Source organism: Camelina sativa, chromosome 3 (assembly GCF_030686135.1).
Source record: "Camelina sativa cultivar CO46 ecotype springtype chromosome 3, ASM3068613v1".
In the NCBI taxonomy this organism is placed as follows: domain Eukaryota; kingdom Viridiplantae; phylum Streptophyta; class Magnoliopsida; order Brassicales; family Brassicaceae; genus Camelina; species Camelina sativa.
The window spans coordinates 24,452,785-24,471,927 of record NC_141882.1 but is presented as its reverse complement, the minus strand read 5'-3'; the positions used below and the strand labels follow the sequence as shown (position 1 = coordinate 24,471,927).

Sequence of the window (19,143 nt, the reverse complement as noted above, 5' to 3'; positions counted from 1 at the left end):
CTTCCTGACATCTTTGGATGATGATTTATTAATTGGCTTATGTTGGATTAAATAAAGGTTAATTAATCACTTAATTGTTCTTTTTCTTGTGACCCTATTTTTATATAATTAATCTAGTGTTTGCTGTAAATTTTATTAAATTCATGTTCTATTGTGGTTTCCAACTCAAAATCAATTGGCAATAAATGTAAAGGCCATAACCATTGATATATTATTTATATCCTTTTGTATCTTTTCTATGTGGGATATTTTAGACTAACAAGTTTGGTTCTATCGATTATGAGATTCTTTATAATACAACTTGGAAACATGCATGCATGCATTTTCGAGTTATAATACAAATTGGAAACATGCGTGTATCGTTTTTGGTTTATTTCGTTAGATAGATCTCTAATTGAAACGTACATGAATGGTATGAAGTAAGTCTGTCGGTGTTTTGTAATGCATTTTTTTTAGAAATCAAACCTATTTTTTTATTTTTTATATGGGTTGACAGTGATTAGATAAACAAGCAAGCATTTTTTTATTTTTAGATACAGAAAACAAGATACAAGCATACAGACGAGTTTTATTTTATTTTATCTTACAATAACATAAAGCAAACATGTTTTATTCTTCAGTCGTCTTTTATTTATTTATATCTTCATTCACTTATCGTTGTGGGAACTCCTCCGATCCGATATGGTTGTCAATTAACCAGACCATGCTTTCCATGCTGTAAATTTTCAAAGTACATATATAAGAGACTCAGTGCTGTTTAGTTTAAGAGAATATTTTACGAAAAAAAGAGACGAACCTGCGGTGGATAGAAGAGTGTTAACGTCAGCTCCAACGTTCCAGGCAAAGTAACCAAGCAGACAGTTCTGCTTAGCGTATGTCACTTTGGCCGTCACACTCTGAGTATCGTCGTACGCAATCCAAATCTTGTTGGCGAAACAATGATGCCCGACAACCGCGGGGTCATACTTATGTGCTGCTTTCTCATCAGTTATGAACTTCTGTATCTTATCATAGTTTATAGAACCCTCCTCAGATACGTCCTCATGTATGGCTACTCCGGAGGCGGCCGCATGATAGCCGTTATCCATATCGTTATCGGTTTGATAAGTGTCTCAGATGTGTCTGCGAAGACACAATTTTCTTTCTCTCTCTTTTTTATTATTTTTATAATTTTATATTTTTTAGATCTCTTACAAAACTTTTCTGATGGAGATAGTCTAAGGAGGTCACACTAAATAATTCATGTAACTAATACTCTAATAATATATTTAAATTTTCTTTTTTAAACGAAAATTCAAAAGTAATTTTAAAACTAATTAATTATGAATTTTCAAATATATAAACTTGAAAGAAAGAAAAATCTACTTACTAGATTGAGAAAGAATTTACCTCAAGAAAGATTGTGGTTGTTGCGACGACAGAAACACTTGTAAAGGAACTTATGTTATTAACTACCAAGTCAATTGGATCATAATAACGTGGCGAAATTCCGATTGTAATGGAGGTTTGTGTCTTTATGTGCATATGTTCCCACAAAGTTAAATGGACTGACATATCAGTTGTAATTGTAGTTTTCAAAAGTGGGTGCCTCCAAATAGATGTCCTAAAGCCCTCACATAGAAGACGAAACAAGCGACTTGAATTTATTGTGATTTTGAGCCATTATGCTCAACATAGCATCCATCCAACATTCTATTAGTTCTAGCGACTCGAGGTGGATGTAGTTGCATGAAATTGCAACTATTGTGTTTTTCTTCACCTCACTCCGCATAAGTGAGAGCATCCTCAAGAGCTTTAAACCTTTCAGAGTATTGTCTAGTATTTCAAAATTACATGATCGCAACTTCAAATCTTGTAGAGTCTCCAAGTTCGAGATATTGATGGGGCTCTCCATAACTTTTTTGGATTTTGGGAAATCTAGGACTATCTCTTTGACGTTTTTACCAAGACATTTATTGATCCACGAGATGACTTTATCTTATATACCAAGATGATTGATAAACAAAACGAATCTGTCAATCTCCGATCCTTTGTATTGGTTGAATGATATGATATGCTCCACCAGATCTTCATGAATTTTTGAGTAAGTTTCATGATCCTTCCATTTCTCTTCTCTTTGAAGGAGAAGCCATGGATTTTTACTAGTAACAAGATATGATATATATATATATATATATATATATTATGGGTTAGCAATATAGATATATCATTTGCTTTTGTTTTAGTCAAACCTAAATTTCTTTTCTTTTCTCATTTAAGAAATATAATAATTAAGCCATATTATAAATTTGAATTTTTTAAAAAAGAATTGATTATTTTTTAGAAGAAAGTTAACAATATATTCATATCTAAATATCAATTAATTTATGTGTACAGAAAAACTTAACAGCTATTTCGTACCAATAACATTCATATTTTATATTGAATTAGTCTCCATGTTAACTATTCAAAATGTTTTCCATATATTATTAGTTTTATTACTAACTTGATTCCAATATGTGTCAAAAGAAATTATTATTTTGACAGATAAAAGTTTGTTACTTTGTAATTTGAACTAATAAATTAGAAATTTTACTTTCATAAAATCATTTAACACAACTGATTTTTCTATTTTTGACAAATTGTCTTTATGGAATAAAAATGAGAATACCTCTTTTATAGGCAATTTTCATTTATGGCCTCCTTTAACTTTTAATGATCATTTTACCCCTACTTATGTATATTTTAATCAACAAAATCAAAACCAAAATTTTCCCGTCAAAATAATTTCTGACATATTTTCCCGCAAAAAAATTTGCTGTCAAAAAAAAATTACAAGGCTTTTATCAGGTTTTAAACGATTTAAAAATATTTACAAGACATTTATAAAATTTCTATAAATAGAAAGCTTATAAAATCATATAAAAATCTTATTAAAACCTATAAAAAAACTTAGGAAAACCTTATAAAAACCTTATAAAAATCTTATAAGAACCTTATAAAAGTCTTATTAAAATTTTGCAAATGCCTTATAAAAACCTTACAAAAACCTAATAAAAATAGTACAAAACCTTATTAAAATCTTATAAAAACCTTATAAAAAGCTTAAAGGTTTTTTCAAGTTCTTTTTTTTTTTTACATTTTTTTTACAAGGTTTTTATAATGTATAAATTTCTGAATTTTTTGGCGAAAAAACCTAATTCCATTATTTTGGCAAAAGCAACAAGTATTCAAATCTTAGATAAAAGAAAGACCAACAAGAATTCATATAGAAGATAAACAATAGAGGAACAAAGCCAGTTCAAATTAGAGAGAATACCAGAAGAAAAGAAAAACAAATTGTATCTGAGAGCTGTGATGTTTAAAACACACCAAACGAGCAACGATAGTTTGGCATAGTTGGGAACAACCTGAGTTCATACTTCGGTAACCTTGATATGTAATTTGCTTTTGTTTTTGTCAAATTGAGATTTCTTTCCTTTTGTCAATTAAGAAATATAATAATTATGCCATATTATAAATTTGCCTTTCATAAAAAAGGTTTGTTTATAAATTTGATCATCTAGCTCAATGTTATTTCAGAAACATCACATTCTAAATATTGTTTGGAAAGATGAAGAATTCAGAAGGGTAAGACCATCAACAACACAATACCATCAACAACACAATACCATCAACAACACAACAACGCAGTAAAGGTTTCTTTAAAAAAAAAATTATTATTTTAATCATATATATATATATATAGTTATTATTTTTTATTAATAATAATACTAAAAAGTTAACAGCTGTTTATATCTGTTGAGAAACATTGCTTGCATAACCAACTGAAGAAACATTGTCTTCTTTTTCTCCTCTCTCTCATTATTATATTAATTTATGTGGGCAACTCTGGTAATTAGCATTTATCACTGGAGATGTCCTAATGTCCATTTTGACTCATCAATACCTTGTCTTCAATTCCTTCGTTTTCAACTCTCCTAACACTTTCTTTCTCCAGATTGTAGTAGGAAACATAGAATGGACAGGTAGAAAGAATTGACGCACACAAAATTTCACCTGTATCAGTTAACCTTATAGCCTTAGAGGTTGTATTTGGCAAAACAAAGTTTTGCTTTGACCATTTCACTTTTTTGGTGTCATCTAGAAGCCATAGCTGAGCAAGACCAATGTAGGAAAAAGCACTAGGACACCTAATTTTCCCTTATTGTTTATTAGACACAAAAGGTTGACATATGTTTCTATTTCTATAAAACTAAAATTTCTCAGACCTAACATCAAAACATACTATCATAGAATTAGAGTTTTTGTAATATAAAACACCAATGGTGCATATCGCATTGCTCATTTTCCCAGGATAACGCGGAAACAAACATTCAATCTTTCTCCAGGAGAGTTCTCCTCCAGTCCCTAGTGTTAGAACTTGATGCTCTTTGGAGGATGTTATGCAGAAAACCTTGAATTCTTTCTCGATAGGATTGAAACAAATCTTATTGTGGGTTTTGAAATACTTGTGAATGTATGAATGATGCAATCAGACAACAGACACAAGCTAAGACCCAAAGATATATGATCAGGTGGAATGCAAGAAGTTTCAATTACTCTTATGCAGTTGCAGTATAAGAGATGTCAATCCATAATGAGTATGATGCAAGTAGTCAAGATGTGAACACTTATCTATGTTAAGCCAAATATGAAAATGGTTTTGATGTAACAGTTGATGGCAGAAATGTAAATGCAGAATGTAAACTACTAAGATAACAGACTAAATGCAAGATAATAAATGAAACTAAGATATGCAATGAAACAAGAATGAAACTAGAAAGATGAAAGACATAAAGTAAGAACTTGGGGACTCGAGCAGGCACTCGATCGTATGCTCGATCGAGTACAAGGTCAAGTGGGAACCTACGAAGAACAGCAACCAAACTTAACAATCAAACAGAGCAGGTTGAAAGTAAATCCAACAGAAAGCGGATAACAGTAATCAAATAGAGAAATCAATACAGACAGAAGGTCCCAGGGATGGATTCATGGGCTGGACTTGAGCTATACTAATCTAAACTGATCAACAAACCTCAATCAACAGTGAGCTATCTCTAGACAATGATCCTCTAATACTTGTTAATCCATTCTCATGACAATAACAATCAAGCTTAAATACTACTAGATCTAGTTCTCACTAGTTATTGCATATAAAAGCAGGCATAAAGATCCAGATCATCACAAGTCAAAAACCTTCCTTTACAACCAATCTCTTGGGATAGGTACAGTAATCTCTAGCATTAGTATTATCCAGAAACTTAAACATTGGTATGATGCTAAGCAACCTAGGATTTGTTCTTACCCTCTCTGATATAAGAACAACATAGAGCATGCCTAATCTAGAAGAGATATTTAAACAATCAAGCTTGATCAGTCTAAACTACCATAACTCTCATCCAGCCTAATCCATCCCTAAGATCCTAACACACTACTCAGATGAACAACACATGATGAACAAAATCATAAACCCAGAAATCAATGAAACTTGCATTATTAGAAAGATAAGATGAAGATCTATAACTTTTCTCGGAGAAATAAACTTAGATTCTCAATACCCAAAAAGTTACAGAAGCAACAAAGTATGAAAATCTAAAGAAAAGCTTAAAAGTGGCTGATGATGTAAACTTTAAAGCTAAAATCCCAAAAAGGGTAAAAACTAAGTTTTATGATATTTTTCCTCTGTAAAAGTGGCTTTTCAACGGCCATAAAGTACAAAGGGTATATATAGAAAAGTAGGGAAGCCCTAAAATGGCTACAGGACAAAATAGAGAGGCGGCTTGGTCAGCTCGACCATGCACTTGCTTGCTTGGTCATGTTTCTCCAACGAGAGTTGGGTAGGGGAGTTATTAAGGTTGATTGTTTCTATCACGAGAGTGTTTTAACAAGATTTTAGAGATTCATTGTCTAGGGAATATTTTCTTGAGGCATGAAGGATATCCATATTGGTCAGGAAAACTTAGGAGTTGAGTACCCCATCCTTAGGAGCTTTCGTATTTAGATTGTTTGCACTTTTATTCATAACTCGATCACTTACCCGAACAGGCACACGATCACCTGCTTCGACTAGCCCTTCGAGTTGTTCTTGTTTATCTTGTTTACTTGATCACCCCACCCGATCCTGTACTCGAATGCTTGCATCGAGTGCTTAGGTCGTAGGGTTCTTGTTTATATTCATTTTCTTTGTTTATTTTAGGATTGTTAGATCAAACCCAACTATTGCTTTGCTTGACTTGCATAGTTCTGATCATATCTTATCTGCTAGCATAACAACCATTTGGATTGATAACTTGGGTACTGTTATCAATTTGGCGCCATTGCCATTTGGTTGATTCTAATTTGCTACATTTAGAATTTCAGCACTTGCTAGATCAAGTTCTATTTTCCACTTTGGTTAGTTACTGACTTGTTTACTTTCGTATTTGTTTTTCATGCATTTCAGGTACAACTCGAGTACCCACCCGACCTGTCACTCGATCACCTGGATCGAGTTGACCCTCGTGTACTCACTCGGTCAACTATTTACGCATGCAAACACGATCCAAAGGTAGCCAACACTTGAGTCCTTTCATCGACAGACCTAGGCTACTAGGTCAACAACAAGTCCAGCAACCACAACCAACAACAATAGAGGAAGAAATGATGAACGGTCCACCAGCTCCGCCAACGAGGACCAACATAGGAGCAGGAGATGCTCCATCTACTCACACTAAAAGAAATGGCATTGTGCCACCTGCTGTCCAGAACAATAATTTTGAGATCAAGAGTAGTCTCATCTAGATGATACAAAGCAACAAGTTTCATGGAGTGCCAATGGAGGACCCGTTGGATCATCTAGATGAGTTTGATAGGCTCTGTATCCTAACCAAGATAAATGGAGTTAGTGAAGATGGATTCAAGCTCAGGCTTATCCTAATTCTCTTTGGGAGACAAAGCACACATCTGGGAGAAATCACTCCCCAAGGAATCCATCACCACCCCGGAAGCATGCAAGAAGGCCTTTCTAGCCAAATTCTTCTCAAACTCCAAAACTGCAAGGCTGCGAAATGATATCTCCAGCTTTGTTCAGAAGAGCAATGAGACGTTCAGCGAAGCTTGGGAACGTTTCAAGGGATACACTACCAGATGCCCTCATCATGGTTTCAGCAATGCTTCATTGCTATGTACACTATACCGAGGAGTGGTGCCAAAAATACAGATGTTGCTGGACACCGCAAGCAATGGAAACTTCCTCAACAAGGATGTCGACGAAGCTTGGGATCTAGTGGAGAACTTGGCTCAATCTGATGGGCATTACAATGAGGAGTACGATCGCAGTGTGCGATCCACTGGAGAGGACGATGCCAAGTACAAGAGGGACATGAAAGCCCTAAATGACAAGTTGGATAAGCTCCTAAGCCAGAAGCAGCATGTCCATGCCATCTCCGAGGAAGAGCAGTTTCTGCTACAAGATGTGGAGAATGCTCAGCTTGAGGATGTGAACTACATCACCAACCAAGGAGGCTACAACAAGGGAAACAACAACTACAAACCAAACCCGAACCTGTCCTACCATAACCCCAACGTTGCTAATCCTCAAGACCAAGTCTACCCAACCGGATTCCAAGGGAACCAAGGCCAGCAAAAGCCTTTTGTTCAATACAATCAAGGATACGCTCCTAAGCAGCAGTACTCTTGCAACTACCAACAAATTGCACCACCTGGATTCCAACCACAGCAAGGCCCGCAGAACCAATCCCAAGAAGCTGATCTACGCGGACTGATTCAACAAATTATATAGAGTCAAGCATCAGCTGCAATGGAAAATGCCAAACGTTTTGCAGAGATGAGCAACAAGATCGATTCTGGATACAACGACTTAACTGCTAAGTATGACTCTCTCAACACTAAGCTGAGATACCTCGACGGCCACCACAACAACCAACCACCTCCAAAGATCAACCAGCTTCCAGGTAAAGCTGTTCAGAACCCAAAGGATTATGCCACTACTCAAGCCATTTTCCTTGATGATGATTACGAGGACTACCTCACTAAGGACAGTGATGTTCATGATGGGGTGGCTATGGATCACTATGAGATAAATGAGGCCAAATACTACATATTCGAGTACGAACCCAAGCTTCTACCCAATGAGAGTGATCGAGTTGATGATCGAGCACCGGTTCGAGATTCACAATCTGAAAACTATCCGAGGCTGAACCCAATGTCACACCCGATGGTGATAATCGGATGATACATCGTGTAGACGTTCAGATGGTAGACCAACCTCAACTGCTTGAAGCAGCAGAAGGAAAACTAGAGGAAAGGTTCAATGCTGCTCTTGACATCAAATTAGAAGCGCTTGCAGAACGTATGGCCAAACGAAAGGCTCCACCTCCTAAGCTCTTGCCACCACACAAACTACGAGAGGAAATCATCAAGGAGACAGCTCAGCTGGAGATTGAGGTTAAGGAAGCTGTTAGGGAGATTGGTAATGAAATTCTGAGGAGCGGGGTGTGTTTTGATCCTGAACTGCGAATCGAGGAGAAATTGGAGGATCCTGGCTCTTTTAACTTGCCATGTTCGATAGGACTTCGGATTTTCAAAAATTGCTTATGCGATCTGGGAGCTTCAGTCAGCATCATGCCACTATCAGTTGCTAACAAGATGGGGTTCAGCAGTTTTAAACCAAGTAGTTTGTATTTGGTTCTGGCTGATAGAACAATCAGACATCTGATTAGGATCCTGGAAAATTTGCCTCTCAGGATTGGAAAGGTGGAAGTCCCTACTGATTTCATGATCCTTGATATGGATAAATGAAACTCATATTTTTGTGGTGTGTGAAATGGATGATATGATGATGAACAATGATGAAAGCAAGGTGTTTCAATTCCCCTTATGTAGTTGTAGTATAAGAGGTGTCAATCCAATCTGAGTGTTTGTGAACAATCAAGATGTGCATATGAGTCTAAGTTAAGCCAGATGTAAAGGTTGTTTGTCACTAACAATCCTATGATGAAATGTAAAATGCAGAAAGTAAAAACTACTAAGAACTAGGAGCTAAATGCAAATGGAACAAAATGATTATGACAATTATGAAACTAAAACAGAAATAGAACTATGATAATGCAAGTATTGAACTAATGCAAGGTAAGTAATGAACATGATACTAAATGAAAGCAACAGAAATGCAACTAGAATGAAACAAGACAAACACAAATCATAAACACAAGTTCTGTATTGGAACTCGAGCAAGCACTCGATCGAATGTAGATCAAGTACAGGGTCGAGCTGGACAAATACGCAAAACAGAGCAACACAAGAAAAACACAGAGCAATACCAAAACGAATCAAACAACGATCAAACAACATGATTTAAGCTAAGAAATCAATAAACAAGGAAGGCCTTGAGGAGGGATTCATGGGCTGGACTATGATTGAGGTCATCTAACTTGGTCAACAAATCTCAAACAACTTGAGCTAATCTCTAGACATATATTTCTAAGACATGTTTAATCCACTCTCATGGCAAGAAACAATCAAACTCATGCATCTCTAGACTTGTTCTCACAAAGTAAAGAATCTACACAAGCAGGCATTAAGCAATATGTCAAAAATTAAACAAGACTTCTAATCTCTTAGCAAGCCTAATGATAGTCTCTAGATCTAGCCTTATCTATACTCCTTAGACATTGGTGTGATGCTAAGAGGCTTGAAATCAGATCCTACCCTCTTAGATATAGGATCAGCATTAAGAACATCTAGCCCAGAAGAGATCTACAACAATCAAGCTTGACCAAATCAAACAAACCTGAAACACAACCCAGCCTAACCCATCCTCAAGATCCTAAGCAACTACTCACAAGAACACATGATGAACAACAAAGTCCTAAACCCAGAAAATACTGAAGCTTGCATCATTAGAAAGATAAATCAAAGATCTACAATATTGAAGAAAGAACCAAACTCAAATTCTCAATATTAAGAACGTTATGAAACCAACAATATTGAAGAATTTAGTCTTTTTCTCCTTTAAAAGAAGTACAAGATCTAAGAAAATAAAAGTGCAAAAGGAATAATCCCAAAAAGGTAAAAACTAGGTTTTTGACTCTCTAAAAAGTTGGACCCTTTGGTGGCTGCAGGTACAAGCCCTTATATAGAAAAAGTAGTGGAAGCCCTAAAAACGCTAAAAGACAAAATAGCCAGGCGGCTCGACCAACTCGACCTGGTGCTCGGTCGAGTGACCGGTCGAGTTGGCTCCTCTTGCGCTCCTCCCACTCGGTCGAGTCCCTCTCAGCACACGGTCGAGTGTCTGGTTGAGTGGACAGTCGAGTTGGACTCCGGACCTTGGTTCTTCAGCCTTAGCTCTCTTGCTTTCTCCTCATAATTGCTTCACTTCTCCTCAGCATTGCTTCCATGCTCCTTAAGCTCCAAAATCACCTGTTTATGCATGAAAAGATGCAAATGCAATGCAACTAAACTCTAATGCAAGAACAGTCCTAAAGCTATGCAATAATGGTCAAAATGGATAGCAAAAGATGTGAATATATTAAGGGAAAACAGGGTAAAATATATGAACATCAACACCCCCAAACTTAGTCTTTGCTTGCCCTCAAGCAAATAATCAAGACATAAGTAGGTAGGTGAGGGTTGAAAGTGGGATCTCAGCTCCTAAAGCTTGCAAATAGACCATCTAGAATCAATGTCCAAGTTACTAGTACTATGATGCAAGTTGAATGAGCTGTACTTAAAGATTTTAGACAAGCATATCACAACCTTTACTGATTTGAGCCTTAGATGTCCACATGCATTCAAATCAACCATTTCCTTTAACATTCATTAATCAAGAACATGAATCAATTCTATTCAATGCTTAAACTCATTTGGCTTCGTAGTAAAAGGTTTAGAGACAATGATGGTCTCTCTTTAGAGTGGGGCTTATCAATATCAAGGTTCTCTCATAAAAATGGATTGAGCTTTAGAAGAATGCTAAAGGTAAGAACACTTAGACACATACAAGAACAAAACCTTGTCTACCCAAAGGCACCCAAAGTGTTTATCCTATCAATCTAAACCCAATTGATCCTAGTGCTACCCTTTAACTTCTTCTCTTCTCTTTCACCCTTTTCTCTTTTGATTTTAAAGTCTTAGGAGAGGTTTCTTATTTGATCTTTCTAGTGGAATGGGAGATTCTTACTTATTTGCTATGGTTTTCTTTTCTTCTTATTCGTAAGCCATAAAAGCATTTTGCTATACTCTTCTTTTTCTTTCTTTCTTTTCTTTGACTGAAACCATCTTTAAACAATATCATACTTCCCATTCTTTCACTAGACTTTGATTTTACTTAAACACATTCCCCTCCTAAACACTCTAACCTTTTCTTTCTCTTTTCCTCTTTTCTTTTCTTTCTTTTTCAAATAACCAAATCCCCAAACCCAACAATGAAATCACCTAGTCCTATCTAGTTTGGAAAATGCAAACTAGAACTACACAAAGCATTATTCTTGTCAGTTCAAACCTAACACTTTCTACCAAGCTCAATCCCAAAATAGGCCTTACACACTCAAGAATAAACATGGCTTGAAAGAAGGGTTGGTTAAGGGTATTGGAAACTGATTTTAATGATTCAATCAGCTACTTGGATCAGCAAGAGTGGTAAAAAGGAGAAAGATGATCCAAATATGTATATGGTATCCATGAGTTTAAAGCAATGCACACATTGATATTTAACAGTCAATATTAAGTTCTTATAAGTAGGAAATAGCATCAAATCACAACATGCTTCAATTTAGACCAAATGCAATGCAGGAATTCAAGCTTGGTTCAATCTTATGCTTCTAACCACTCAACTAGCATCAAAGTACTATTAACTTGGGCATTGATCCTAGTCTAGTGAATAAAACAAGCTAACAAGGCAAAACTTATCATAGATCCTTAATGCAAATATTATACAATCCTACATGAAACATGCTAAACAAGATCCTAATATATAATGCAAACTACATGAACACTCTCTTTTTTTTATAAAGATTTTTGCAAAAAATTTCAAATTTTTAGGGTTTTTCTATGCCTTAGATGCTATGCAAATACTAACATGATGATGCTAAAAATTTGAAATAAGAACACAAAACACAATATCAAATGCTATCTCAAACCCTCCCCCAATCTTAAATCACATAGTCCTCTGTGTGAAAGAAATTTGTAAGAGGATTCAAGACCAAAAACAAAACACAATATCAAATGCTATGGTATTTACAAGGGAAGGTGATTGTGGTACCTTAAGGATTGGAGAAGAAACTGTCCACATCCTCTTGCATGTTGTCAAAAGTGTAGTTGGGGTCTTGATGATTTGGAGGAGGAGACTGGGGCAACTCGAATATGGCCATCGACTGGTACTCGGTCGAGTGTCTGGTCGAGTGGGGGGGTCGAGCTGGCTGTCGAGTCTTCTTTTCCTCTTCTATCTGGCCTCCCTTGCTTCATTGATCATGAAAATACCAAAACAAAAATCAAAATACCAAAAACCTTAAACAATATGTACATGGATACCTTAGGGACTTCCTCCCTAGTGAGCTTGTTTAGAGTCACTAAGCTTGACTTTTGATGCCTGTTCAGGCTTGGTTTGGATTCCAAGGAGGTGATGAAATCCCCCTGGTTCTATTTGATAACCTTGGTGCTGTTTCTTGATCACTACCTCCTTAACATTTGAGCTTTGCTTCTTCTTAAACTTGAGTCTTGGTCTTGCCTTCTTCAAAGACCTCTTGTTGAGCTGAACTTGAAGATCCTTCACCAGATCAGTCAGCTCTTGAACTGAACCCTTAAGATGTTGAACTGATTCCTCATGAGATGTGACCTTAGCTGTTGAAGTCTCTTCTTCTCTCAAAACCCCAAAATCAGCCTTATCTTCAATCTTAAATGGTTGACCTCCAATGGTTGGCAGGTTAGATGGATTTGTAATATCAAAGTTCATGGTCTAACATTCAGATATGTTCAACCTTATTAGCCCCTCCTTAACATCAATGATTGCTCCTGCTGTGGCAAGGAATGGTCTCCCAAGCAAGATTGGATCCTCTACCTCCTTATCCATCTTTATTATGATGAAATCAGTGGGAATTCTTGCCTTGCCTATCTTGACTAGGAGGCTCTCCAATTTACCAACTACATCTTTGTGTGAACCATCAGCTAGACTTATGTAGATATTGCTTGGCTTGAATTCAGTGTGTCCAAGCTTTTCTGCGATAGAGTAGGGCATGACACTAACAGATGCTCCAAGATCACACAAGCATTTGTTGAAGTGAAGGTAGCTGATGGAGCAAGGTAAATTGAATGGACCTGGATCTTCAAGTTTTGTTGGTACAATAGCTGTCCCAATCTCTTCTTGATCTCTCCTGTTTTGATTCTGAGCTTTCTGCTTGGATATGTCAAGTAACATGCCTTTGTAGAGAGGATATGGGGCATATTGTTCCAAAGCTGGTCCTCTCTCCTCTTCCTTCTCTTCAATGACAACCTCCTGTTGAATGGTCCTCACTTCCTTCTTTTCAATCACAACCTCTTCCTTCAAAGCCATGACTTCTTCCCTCTCAATGACTTCCCCTTGTTGTAAAGCTAACTCCTTCTCTTGTTGCAAAGCCAACTTTTCCCTTTTCTCAATAATTTCTCTGAGTTCTTTCAGCTTTTGTGCTTTGAAACGTCCTGGGAATGGTAGAGGTGGTTTATAAGCAGGAGGAATGTACTTAGCAGGCTTAACAGCTTCTGGGACATCAACTCGACTGGAAACTCGATCAGTCACTCTTTCGTGTGTGTGTACGAGTGGGGGGTCGAGTTCTTTGTCAACTTCAGCTTGTTTTGCACAATCTTCACTTTGAGCTTCAAGAAATGACCAATCCTCCCCAGTTTTAACTTCACTGTCCTCAGTGACAACTGCCTCATTGAGATGAATGGCCTTAGCAGTGCATTCCCTTGGGTGTTGAAGTTGGTTTGGTGTAGGAGAGGAAGTAGAAACCATGCAACTCTCCATGTTCGTGATTGTAGAGCTCAGTCTCTCCAACTGGTTATTCAGTCCAGTAGAATAAGAATTCAACGTTTGGTGCAGCTCAGCAAACTGCCTTGCTTCCTCAATCTGCTTAGTCGCTTGCCCAAGCAACATTTGTTGCATCATAGCTCTTAAGTCAGGTTCTTGAGCTTCTGAGGTCTGGAACCATGGAGAGGGATACAATTCAGCCTGGTATATTGGTTGATGTTGCATGGGTATGTAATTGAACATACTGTTGTGGTACCTCATTACTGACTCGAACAGGTACTCGGTCGAGCACAGGCTCGAGTTGAAGGTCGGGCTGACTGAGATGAGAAGACAAATGTATTCGGGTTGTGACGCGATCAGGTACTCGATCAGCACTCGGTCGAGTGCTAGCTCGAGTTGATGGTCGAGTTGGTACCTGAAACTCAACACAGACAAGCAGAAGAAGAATCGAGATTAGTAGTGATCAAGGTAGCAATAGAACTTAATCTTAGACTAATAATGACCCTAATTATCACAAATAAACACTCAAATGGGCAACGACGCCAAATTGAAACTCATGTTTTTTTTGGTGGATGAATGAAATGTTATGATGATGAACAATAATGAAAGCAAGGTGTTTCAATTCCCCTTATGCAGTTGTAGTATAAGAGGTGTCAATCCAATCTGAGTGTTTGTGAACAATCAAGATGTACATATGAGTTTAAGTTAAGCCAGATGTAAAGGTTGTTTGTCACTAACAATCCTATGATGAAATGTAAAATGCAGAAAGTAAAAACTACTAAGAACTAGGAGCTATATGCAAATGGAACAGAATGATTATGACAATTATGAAACTAAAACAGAAATAGAACTATGATAATGCAAGTATTGAACTAATGCAAGGTAAGTAATGAACAAGATACTAAATGAAAGCAACAGAAATGCAACTAGAATGAAACAGGACAAGCACAAATCATAAACACAAGTTCTGGGTTGGAACTCGAGCAAGCACTCGATCGAGTGTAGATCGAGTGCAGGGTCGAGCTGGACAAATACGCAAAACAGAGCAACACAAGAAAAACAGAGCAATACCAAAACGAATCAAACAACGATCAAACAACAGGATTTAAGCTAAGAACTCAATGAACAAGAAAGGTCTTGAGGAGGGATTCATGGGCTGGACTATGATTGAGGTCATCTAACTTGGTCAACAAATCTCAAACAACTTGAGCTAATCTCTAGACATATATTTCTAAGACATGTTTAATCCACTCTCATGGCAAGAAACAATCAAACTCATGCATCTGTAGACTTGTTCTCACAAAGTAAAGACTCTACACAAGCAGGCATTAAGCAATATGCCAAAAATCAAACAAGACTTCTAATCTCTTAGCAACCCTAATGATAGTCTCTAGATCTAGCCTTATCTATGCTCCTTAGACATTGGTGTGATGCTAAGAGGCTTGAAATCAGATCCTACCCTCTCAGATATAGGATCAGCATTAAGAACATCTAGCCCAGAAGAGATCTACAACAATCAAACTTGACCAAATCAAACAAACCTCAAACACAACCCAGCCTAACCCATCCTCAAGATCCTAAGCAACTACTCACAAGAACACATGATGAACAACAAAGTCATAATACCAGAAAATACTGAAACTTGCATCATTAGAAAGATAAATCAAAGATCTACAATATTGAAGAAAGAACCAAACTCAAATTCTCAATATTAAGAAAGTTATGAAACCAACAATATTGAAGAATTTAGTCTTTTTCTCCTTTAAAAGAAGTACAAGATCTAAGAAAATAAAAGTGCAAAAGGAATAATCCCAAAAAGATAAAAACTAGGTTTTTGACTCTCTAAAAAGCTGGACCCTTTGGTGGCTGCAGATACAAGCCCTTATATAGAAAAAGTAGTGGAAGCCCTAAAAACACTAAAATAGCCAGGCGGCTCGACCAACTCGACCTGGTGCTCGGTCGAGTGACTGGTCGAGTTGGTTCCTCTTGTGCTCCTTCCACTCGGTCGAGTCCCTCTCAGCACACGGTCGAGTGTCTGGTCGAGTGGGCAGTCGAGTTGGACTCCAGACCTTGGTTCTTCAGGCTTAGCTCTCTTGCTTTGTCCTCATGATTGCTTCACTTTTCCTCAGCATTGCTTCCATGCTCCTTAAGCTCCAAAATCACCTGTTTATGCATGAAAAGATGCAAATGCAATGCAACTAAACTCTAATGCAAGAACAGTCCTAAAACTATGAAATAATGGTCAAAATGGATAGCAAAAGATGCAAAAGATGTGAATATATTAAGGGAAAACAGAGTAAAATATATGAACATCAATAAAGAACTAGATGATCCACTGATCCTAGGAAGACCATTCTTAGCAACAAAAGGAGCAGTGATTGAGGTTAAACAAGGCAAGATCAGAATTGAACATATAGAGCATTTCAAAAGGCCAACCATTGATGGTCAAACCTTTTCCACTAAGACGAAGCAGAGAAAAGTCAAGCATCTTGAAGAGGTCAACACTACATTTACTGTGGAACCTGGACAAAACTTGGAAAATCCATTGAATGAACCTCCTACAGAGGATAGGATTCCAGACCTCTCCCTGCCAATGCCCATGCTTAAAGAGCATGAAGAGTCAAGATTAGTGACTTAAAACAAGATCACTTGGGAGGAAGTCCCAAAGGTATCTTTTTATTTTCTTATTTTTCTTTTAATTTATTTATTTGTTTACTTTGCATTATTTTCGATTTTTACATATTTATGATGAAAAAAAAAAGAAAGTAAAAGATGAAAAATAAATTTTGGGAAATCTAGGACTATCTCTTTGACGTTTTTACCAAGACATGTATTGATCCACGAGATGACTTTATCTTCTATACCCAGATGATTGATAAACAAAACGAATCTTTCAATCTCCGATCCTTTGTATTGGTTGAATACTTTTTTGATGATGCCAACAGCCTCTAACTGACTACGTCTTTTCGAATATATTCCACTGAAATCGATATTAATAGATTATATATTTTTATTCTTAAATCTTTTGGACAGAATTCGATTTCGTAAAAGAGATTGCACTCGAAGAAACTTAGACATGATATGCTTCACCAGATCTTCATGAATTTTTGAGTAAGTTTCATGATCCTTCCGTTTCTCTTCTCTTTGAAGGAGAGGCCATGGATTTTCACTAGTAACAAGATATGATATATATATATATATATATATATTATGGGTTAGCAATATAGATATATCATTTGCTTTTGTTTTAGTCAAACCTAAATTTCTTTCCTTTTCTCATTTAAGAAATATAATAATTAAGCCATATTATAAATTTGAATTTTTTAAAAAAGAATTGATTATTTTTTAGAAGAAAGTTAACAATATATTCATATCTAAATATCAATTAATTTATGTGTACAGAAAAACTTAACAGCTATTTCGTACCAATAACATTCATATTTTATATTGAATTAGTCTCCATGTTAACTATTCAAAATGTTTTCCATATATTATTAGTTTTATTACTAACTTGATTCCAATATGTGTCAAAAGAAATTATTATTTTGACAGATAAAAGTTTGTTACTTTGTAATTTGAACTAATAAATTAGAAATTTTACTTTCATAAAATCATTTAACACAACTGATTTTTCTATTTTTGACAAATTGTGTTTATGGAATAAAAATGAGAATACCTCTTTTATTGGAAATTTTCATTTATGGCATCCTTTAACTTTTAATGACCATTTTACCCCTACTTAATATATATTTTAATCAACAAAATCAAAACCAAAATTTTCTCGTCAAAATAATTTCTGACATATTTTCCCGCAAAAAAATTTGCTGTAAAAAAAAATTACAAGGCTTTTATCAGGTTTTAAACGATTTAAAAATATATACAAGACATTTATAAAATTTCTATAAATTGAAAGCTTATAAAATCATATAAAAATCTTATTAAAACCTATAAAAACTTAGGAAAACCTTATAAAAATCTTATAAGAACCTTATAAAAGTCTTATTAAAATTTTGCAAATGCCTTATAAAAACCTTACAAAAACCTAATAAAAATAGTACAAAACCTTAATTAAAATCTTATAAAAACCTTATAAAAAGCTTCAAGGTTTTTCCAAGTTCTTTTTTTTTTTGTTTTACATTTTTTACAAGGTTTTTATAATGTATAAATTTCTGAATTTTTTTGGCGAAAAAACCTAATTTCGTTATTTTGGCAAAAGCAACAAGTATTTAAATCTTAGATAAAAGAAAGACCAACAAGAATTCATATAGAAGATAAACAATAGAGGAACAAAGCCAGTTCAAATTAGAGAGAATACCAGAAGAAAAGAAAAACAAATTATATCTTAGAGCTGTGATGTTTAAAACACACCAAACGAGCAACGATAGTTTGGCATAGTTGGGAACAACCTGAGTTCATACTTAGGTAACCTTGATCCTAGGAAATATGCTATTAATAAAATTTATTCTTGCATAATCTGGTACGCAAGCATTGTTCTTTGCATTTTTAGGTATCACCAACTTCAACTTCACTAGAGATGGTGCGTTCTTGGCAAAGAACTCTATGATATCAAGCTCATGCGAGTAGCCTTTATATCCAAAAATCTTGAATTTCTTGAGAAAAAGATACTTGTTGTTCGAGTTATTCTGAATTTCATCCTTATGATTACTCTCCCAGAAAGGCAATTGATATTGAAATTGAAATTGTAAATCTACAAATATATTTAAACACAACTCATAGGTGGGAGATAATATATATATATATATATATATATATATATATATATATATATATATATAATATAGAGTAAAAAAGAGACGTACATCGATAACAACTCCTTCGAGTCTAGGGTATTCGTTGATTCAGCTATGTTGAAAAGAGTGCAAGACGTAGGAACTTTAAAGATTATCTTCAAGTTTCTTCAATTCTCAAACTTGGAAAAAAGCTTTTCGAGTTTTCCTCCTCCTACGTATTTATGCGTGAGAGCCTACATATAATATGTGAAAAACACCATCAAAACTCACTATAAACAAAAAAAATGGTTATGAACAAAAGAAAATGGGGACACACAGAGGTGGAAATTTTTTTTGAAAATTCCATTGTCATCTATACACGATGAACATTCTCTA

At 35.6% G+C, this 19,143-nt stretch overlaps 1 protein-coding gene, 1 non-coding gene and 2 pseudogenes across 2 annotated transcripts; all 4 read right to left on the bottom strand.

Moving 5' to 3' along the window:
* Positions 1-661: 661 nt before the first annotated feature.
* Positions 662-1,110, bottom strand: LOC109131334 (class V chitinase-like). Its single transcript, XM_019242184.2, has 2 exons — positions 797-1,110; positions 662-715 (listed from the first exon to the last, which is right to left on the bottom strand). Exons 1-2 carry the CDS (start codon positions 1,086-1,088, stop codon positions 693-695), a joined length of 315 nt encoding a protein of 104 aa, XP_019097729.2. The 5' UTR covers positions 1,089-1,110; the 3' UTR covers positions 662-692.
* A 258-nt stretch (positions 1,111-1,368) lies between these two features.
* Positions 1,369-19,120, bottom strand: LOC147947644 (FBD-associated F-box protein At1g61320-like; annotated as a pseudogene).
* Positions 3,902-5,356, bottom strand: LOC147947646 (putative F-box protein At1g46984 pseudogene; annotated as a pseudogene).
* Positions 7,058-7,164, bottom strand: LOC147947645 (small nucleolar RNA R71). Its single transcript, XR_015595641.1, has one exon. It is a non-coding gene; the product is annotated as a small nucleolar RNA R71 (small nucleolar RNA).
* Positions 19,121-19,143: the final 23 nt, after the last annotated feature.

What these genes read in the sequence shown, in the direction of transcription:
- LOC109131334 (XM_019242184.2), bottom strand. Translation starts at nt 1,088, where the DNA reads ATGGATAACGGCTATCATGCGGCCGCCTCCGGAGTAGCCATACATGAG. An exon ending in CACTCTTCTATCCACCGCAG is followed by an intron (nt 716 to 796) that starts GTTCGTCTCTTT and finishes GAAAATTTACAG; the next exon opens with CATGGAAAGCATGGTCTGGT.